Source organism: Oncorhynchus clarkii, unplaced genomic scaffold (genome assembly GCF_045791955.1).
Source record: "Oncorhynchus clarkii lewisi isolate Uvic-CL-2024 unplaced genomic scaffold, UVic_Ocla_1.0 unplaced_contig_5540_pilon_pilon, whole genome shotgun sequence".
NCBI lineage: Eukaryota > Metazoa > Chordata > Actinopteri > Salmoniformes > Salmonidae > Oncorhynchus > Oncorhynchus clarkii.
In genome coordinates, this window is record NW_027260961.1 from 92,501 (window position 1) to 99,497 (window position 6,997).

The following is a 6,997-nucleotide window of genomic DNA, read 5'->3' on the forward strand; positions in this document are numbered from 1 at the left end:
TGGAACCATTCTACAGAAGACTTGCAGACTTGCAGACATCCAATCACAGTTAGATGTAGAAGTATCAACTAAATTAACATCATATCGGTATGTTGAGTTACCGTAGTTACCATAGGTCTACTGTATGTATTCAATTGGAATGGATCAATATTGTTTTTAATTTAATTTGATTGGAAGCTGAGATCTTTGTAGGGGCTGAGAGGTGTGTGTGTGTGTGTGTGTGTGTGTGTGTGTGTGTGTGTGTGTGTGTGTGTGTGTGTGTGTGTGTGTGTGTGTGTGTGTGTGTGTGTGTGTGTGTGTGTGTGTGTGTGTGTGTGTGTGTGTATAAAGTGACTATGAGCTGGAACCTGAACAAGTTTGTGCCTGCAGTCAGGTGGAATGTCATTAATCAGCAGATGGAGAGCCTCCTTGCTCCACTTCACACAGGCTGTGTGTGTAATCACATGACAGACAGACAGACAGACAGACAGACAGACAGACAGACAGACAGACAGACAGACAGACAGACAGACAGACAGAGAGTACTGTGCAGTATGCTAGCAGGATTATCCCTTTACTAGAAGAGGGTTGTGATGCACAGATTACTTGGACCAAAATAGGACGTCTGTCCTTCTCACACTTATAAAAAGGAAAGGTGTTGATTGGGTGATCAGATCCTCCTCTATCTTCCTGTTCAAACAGCAGAGTGGATAGGAGAGGCTGGGTTGCATCCCAAATGAATCCCTATTCCCTCCAATGCACTTCTTTGGAGCAGATTATTATGGGCCATAGGGACACAGCCTGATACTGGTTCCAAAGAGTCAAACAGCAGGCTACTACTATACTATTACTACTATACTACTACTACTACTATTAGTATTATTACTACTACTACCACTACTACTACTATACTATTACTACTATACTACTACTATTAGTATTATTACTACTACTACTATACTACTACTACTATACTATTACTACTATACTACTACTACTACTATTAGTATTATTATTACTACTACTACAACTAAACTATACTATTACTACTATACTACTACTACTACTATTAGTATTATTATTACTACTACTATACTACTACTACTATCAGTATTATTACTACTACTACTACTATACTATTACTACTATACTACTACTACTGCTATTAATATTACTACTACTACTACTACTACTACTACTACTACTACTATTAGTATTATTACTACTACCACTATACTACTACTACTATACTATTACTACTATACGACTACTACTATTAGTATTATTACTACTACTTCTATACTATTACTACTATACTACTACTACTATTCATATTATTACTACTACTACTATACTACTACTACTACTACTTCTACTACTATTATACTACTACTACTACTACTCCTACTACTACTATTATACTACTACTACTACTACTACTACTACTATTAGTATTACTACTACTATTTCTACTACTACTATACTACTGCTACTACTACTATACTACTTCTACTACTATTATACTACTTCTACTACTATTATACTACTACTACTACTACTACTGCTACTACTATTATACTACTACTACTACTACTACTACTACTGCTACTACTACTATACTACTTCTACTACTATTATACTACTACTACTACTATTATACTACTACTACTACTATTATACTACTTCTACTACTATTATACTACTACTACTACTACTACTACTACTGCTACTACTACTATACTACTTCTACTACTATTATACTACTACTACTACTATTATACTACTACTACTACTACTACTACTACTACTATACTACTACTACTAATATACTACTACTGCTACTATTATTATTACTACTACTACTAATATACTACTACTACTACTATACTAATACTACTACTACTATTCATACTATTACTACTACTACTATTATTATTACTACTACTACTAATCTACTACTACTACTACTACTACTACTACTACTACTACTATACTACTACTACTACTATTATACTACTACTACTAATATACTACTACTACTATACTACTACTACTACTACTATTATACTACTACTACTACTATTCATACTATTACTACTACTACTACTACTATTATACTACTACTACTACTACTATACTACTACTACTACTACTACTATACTACTACTACTACTACTGCTATTATACTACTACTATTATACTACTACTATTATACTACTACTACTACTACTACTATTATACTACTACTACTACTACTACTACTATTATACTATTACTACTACTACTAAACTACTTCTACTACTATTATACTACTACTACTATTATTACTATTACTACTACTAAACTACTTCTACTACTATTATACTACTATTACTACTACTACTATTAGTATTATTACTATTATTAGTTTTACTACTACTACTATTAAACTACTTCTACTACTATTATACTACTACTACTACTACTATTATACTACTTCTACTACTATTATACTACTACTACTACTACTACTACTACTGCTGCTACTACTACTATACTACTTCTACTACTATTATACTACTACTATACTACTACTACTACTACTACTACTACTACTATACTACTACTACTATACTACTACTACTAATATACTACTACTGCTATTATTATTATTACTACTACTACTAATATACTACTACTACTACTACTACTATTCATACTATTACTACTACTACTACTACTATTATACTACTACTACTACTAATATACTACTACACAACTACTACTACTACTATTATACTACTACTACTACTACTACTATTATACTACTACTACTATTATTACTATTACTACTACTACTAAACTACTTCTACTACTATTATACTACTACCACTATTATCACTATTACTACTACTACTATTATACTACTACTACTACTACTACTACTACTACTACTACTACTACTACTACTACTATACTACTACTACTACTACTACTACTACTATTATACTACTACTACTACTACTACTACTACTATTATACTACTACTATTATACTACTACTACTACTACTATTATACTACTACTACTACTACTACTACTATTATTATACTACTACTACTACTACTATTATACTACTACTACTGCTACTATTATACTACTACTACTACTACTATTATACTACTACTACTACTACTTCTACTACTACTACTATACCTGTTTAGGCTTCTTGCGGTCAATTTGCAGTCTAAAAATGACCATCCGCTCAATAGTAAATCGCCCCACGGCTCAATTTAGTTGTGTGATCCATGTCCCACTCATTGTTGGTTCTCCAGGAAGGAAACAACTTGGTAGGGTTAAAGTCTCTGGTAGGATGTGGCAGCCAACCGTCTGCTGTGCTCTTCTACTAATGGATGTTTATCTAATAGATGTTTATCTAATAGATGTTTATCTAATATATGTTTATCTAATAGATGTTTATCTAATAGATGTTTATCTAATAGATGTTTATTTTCAATGTGGAGAATTAAAACAGAAGGATTTAGGATTGGAGATATATGAGTCCAAAATGGCACCCTATTCCCTACATAGTGCACTACTTTTGGATGGAGCAGGAAATCTGGGACTCAGAGGGGCTGGGTGGGTTGGAGGGAGAGAATTAATGTGGTGGTGGTTCGTTAGGCACAGGCTACCACAGTCACCAGACGTGACCTTGCATGCTGGTGTTGTCTTTCATAACAACAAGCTGGGTGGATGTTCCAGTTAGCTTCTGCAACCAGGAAGTGTTCCTGCCCTTTGTTGATGGCAGCAAAGCCCTTCACATTCAGTTCAGAATACAGTGTTTCCTGTGTAGAGAAGTGTCTTCCATTGGGCTAGCCTATAGTGACTATGTGGTCTCCAACAGCATACAATATGCAGATGATACGTGTCCTAGGATAAGAGGACCTGTGACAATGATACGTGTCCTAGGATAGGAGGACCTGTGACGATGATACGTGTCCTAGGATAGGAGGACCTGTGACGATGATACGTGTCCTAGGATAGGAGGACCTGTGACGATGATACATGTCCTAGGATAGGAGGACCTGTGACGATGATACGTGTCCTAGGATAGGAGGACCTGTGACGATGATACGTGTCCTAGGATAGGAGGACCTGTGACGATGATACGTGTCCTAGGATAGGAGGACCTGTGACGATAACTACAAAATAATTAGCATCAGTGTGACGTCCATTGTTTGGCATCCAATGTTAACATTTGAACTACTTCCTTGTTGTCGACCATGATTTCCGTCTCTCACCTTGGCGTTCCTCTTCTCCAGAGTGTCCGTACCACAAGCCTCTGGGTTTGGAGGCTGGATCAGTCAGACCAGACCAGATCAGCTGCTCCAACGAGGACCAGTACACTGGCTGGTTCTCCTCCTGGCTCCCCAGCAATGCCAGACTCAACAACCAGGGCTTTGGGTGAGTCCCCTGCCCCATCCTCTCCCTCAGGACCAACCCCTGGTAGGGCCTCTATCTCCCCCTCCCTGTAAAGGAGGACATTGGCTCAATCAGTAACCTCAGTGTTCTTTTGGGAAATGGCTCTTCTGACCTCATTGGTAAAATAATGGTCCCCTCCAGGTCATTGTTTTTGCCTAGGCTTTAGCTCAGCGGGCTAACACAGTTTCCCCGGCGGTTCCCCTCCAGGTCATTGTTTTTGCCTAGGCTTTAGCTCAGCGGGCTAACATAGTTTCCCTGGCGGTTCCCCTCCAGGTCATTGTTTTTGCCTAGGCTTTAGCTCAGCGGGCTAACATAGTTTCCCTGGCGATTCCCCTCCAGGTGTGCTTGGCTGTCTAAGTTCCAGGACAACAGCCAGTGGTTGCAGATTGACCTGAAGGAGGTGATGGTGGTGTCTGGTATCCTGACCCAGGGGCGCTGTGATGCTGACGAATGGATCACCAAGTACAGCGTCCAGTACCGCACCGACCAGAATCTCAACTGGATCTACTACAAGGACCAGACGGGGAACAACAGGGTGGGCCCATCATAAAGACCTTTTACATTTAGTCACTGAGAATATGCTCTTATTCAGAGAGACTCACAGTCAGTAAATACTGTAACAAAACTTTTTTTACAATCATAACTTAGTTCATATACTTACATCAATACATGGGTCATTATGACATCACAAGGTTTACACATGTAATAATGTCCATGGATGTTTTTCTAAAACGACTTGTTTTGTTGGAGGTCATCTTTCACATCAATACATGGTTCATTATGACATCACAAGATCTACACATGTAATAATGTGGAAGACAGTCTTGGGATTTATACATACAGTATATCAAAATCAATCCTTCTCATCAGATCCCATATTTCTTTGGTTCTGTAGCAGTTCAGTCCAAGGGGTTGTAAAGTGTAGTCCTGCTCGGTGAGGCAGGACATCTGGCAGGAGGATTCTCCATCTGTGTCGTCTCTCCTCCTCACACTGCTCCGTTTCTCTCCTCAGGTGTTCTACGGGAACTCGGACCGCTCCTCCTCGGTTCAGAACCTCCTGCGTCCTCCCATGGTAACTCGCTACATCCGTTTGCTCCCTCTGGGCTGGCACACACGAATCGCCATCCGCATGGAGCTGCTGCTCTGCATGAGCAAGTGTACCTGATTCTGTCTGTCCTGACGACCAGGGTCACACTCGGCAGGGTACAACACCGTGGAACGTTCAGACAGAAAATGTAATGAATAGAACTGACATGATTCTACATGACAGAAAGTCATATTGGTTCTACACAATATATTTCTATGTGACGGTCCTGTAATGATACACCATCCTGAACAGGCCCAAGGAGAGCCCTGGTCGTTCCCCTGGTCGTTCCCCTGGATGTTCCCTATGCCAAGGTGGAATCTACTGCTCTGGAAACCCTAGTTTCCTTTCCTTCCCCAAACGGTTAAGTAATATCTCTCTCCCAGGGATGGGGTTTATGTGTGAAAAGGTCCATTCTGTTTTCAGATTAGATGTGTTACAACAACAGTTATTTATGATTTGTTTTTTATACTGAACATAAAGAGGTGGATGGCCAGGTGTTTCCACTTGGGGGAGGAAGAGAGGATAAATACACGCCTGTGAACCGACAAACACAGAGAAATTGGGGATGATTATGTGATGAGGAAAGCTCAGAGAAAGAGAAGACTACCAGTCCTGTGGTTAACTGGATGTTGTGTACTGTGTTGTGTACTGTGTTGTGTACTGTGCTGTACTGTACTGTGTTGTGTATGTAGTTTGTGACAGTGATGTAGAGGTATCGTTCGTTGCTTGTTTTATTGTATTCATTTCAAGTTGACCAAAACCAGTTCCTGAAATAAAGACAAACTCTTGTACTCTTTTGTTTCGGAGTATCATTGAACAATATTCCTGTGTGATATTCCTCTGATGTCCAGTTTAAATACACCTGTTTGTTTGTTTCGGAGTATCATTGAACAATATTCCTGTGTGATATTCCTCTGATGTCCAGTTTAAAATACACCTGTTTGTTTGTTTCGGAGTATCATTGAACAATATTCCTGTGTAATATTCCTCTGATGTCCAGTTTAAAATACACCTGTTTGTTTGTTTCGGAGTATCATTGAACAGTATTCCTGTGTAATATTCCTCTGATGTCCAGTTTAAATACACCTGTTTGTTTGTTTCGGAGTATCATTGAACAATATTCCTGTGTGATATTCCTCTGATGTCCAGTTTAAAATACACCTGTTTGTTTGTTTCGGAGTATCATTGAACAATATTCCTGTGTGATATTCCTCTGATGTCCAGTATAAATACACCTGTTTGTTTGTTTCGGAGTATCATTGAACAGTATTCCTGTGTAATATTCCTCTGATGTCCAGTTTAAAATACACCTGGAGGAATCTCCACTTGTGATGTGTGAAAACCTTTTCCTGATCCCCAAAAAAACAATTAATGCCAGTTAACAGGGTAGATCCATGTGGTTTTAATTCTTATTTACAGTCAGATACCAAATATACACATATATAAATAATGCTGTTTGTGTGTGATGTCA

The 6,997-nt window shown here is 38.2% G+C and overlaps 1 protein-coding gene across 1 annotated transcript in view; it reads left to right on the top strand.

The window, feature by feature from the left end:
* LOC139402692 (retinoschisin-like) overlaps positions 1-6,317 on the top strand; it is a 10,225-nt gene extending 3,908 nt beyond the window's left edge. The window contains exons 4-6 of the mRNA XM_071146589.1: positions 4,280-4,421; positions 4,779-4,974; positions 5,452-6,317. Coding sequence (XP_071002690.1) covers positions 4,280-4,421; positions 4,779-4,974; positions 5,452-5,604 — 491 coding nt within the window. The 3' untranslated portion in view covers positions 5,605-6,317. The remainder of the gene's footprint in view (positions 1-4,279; positions 4,422-4,778; positions 4,975-5,451) is intronic.
* Positions 6,318-6,997: the final 680 nt, after the last annotated feature.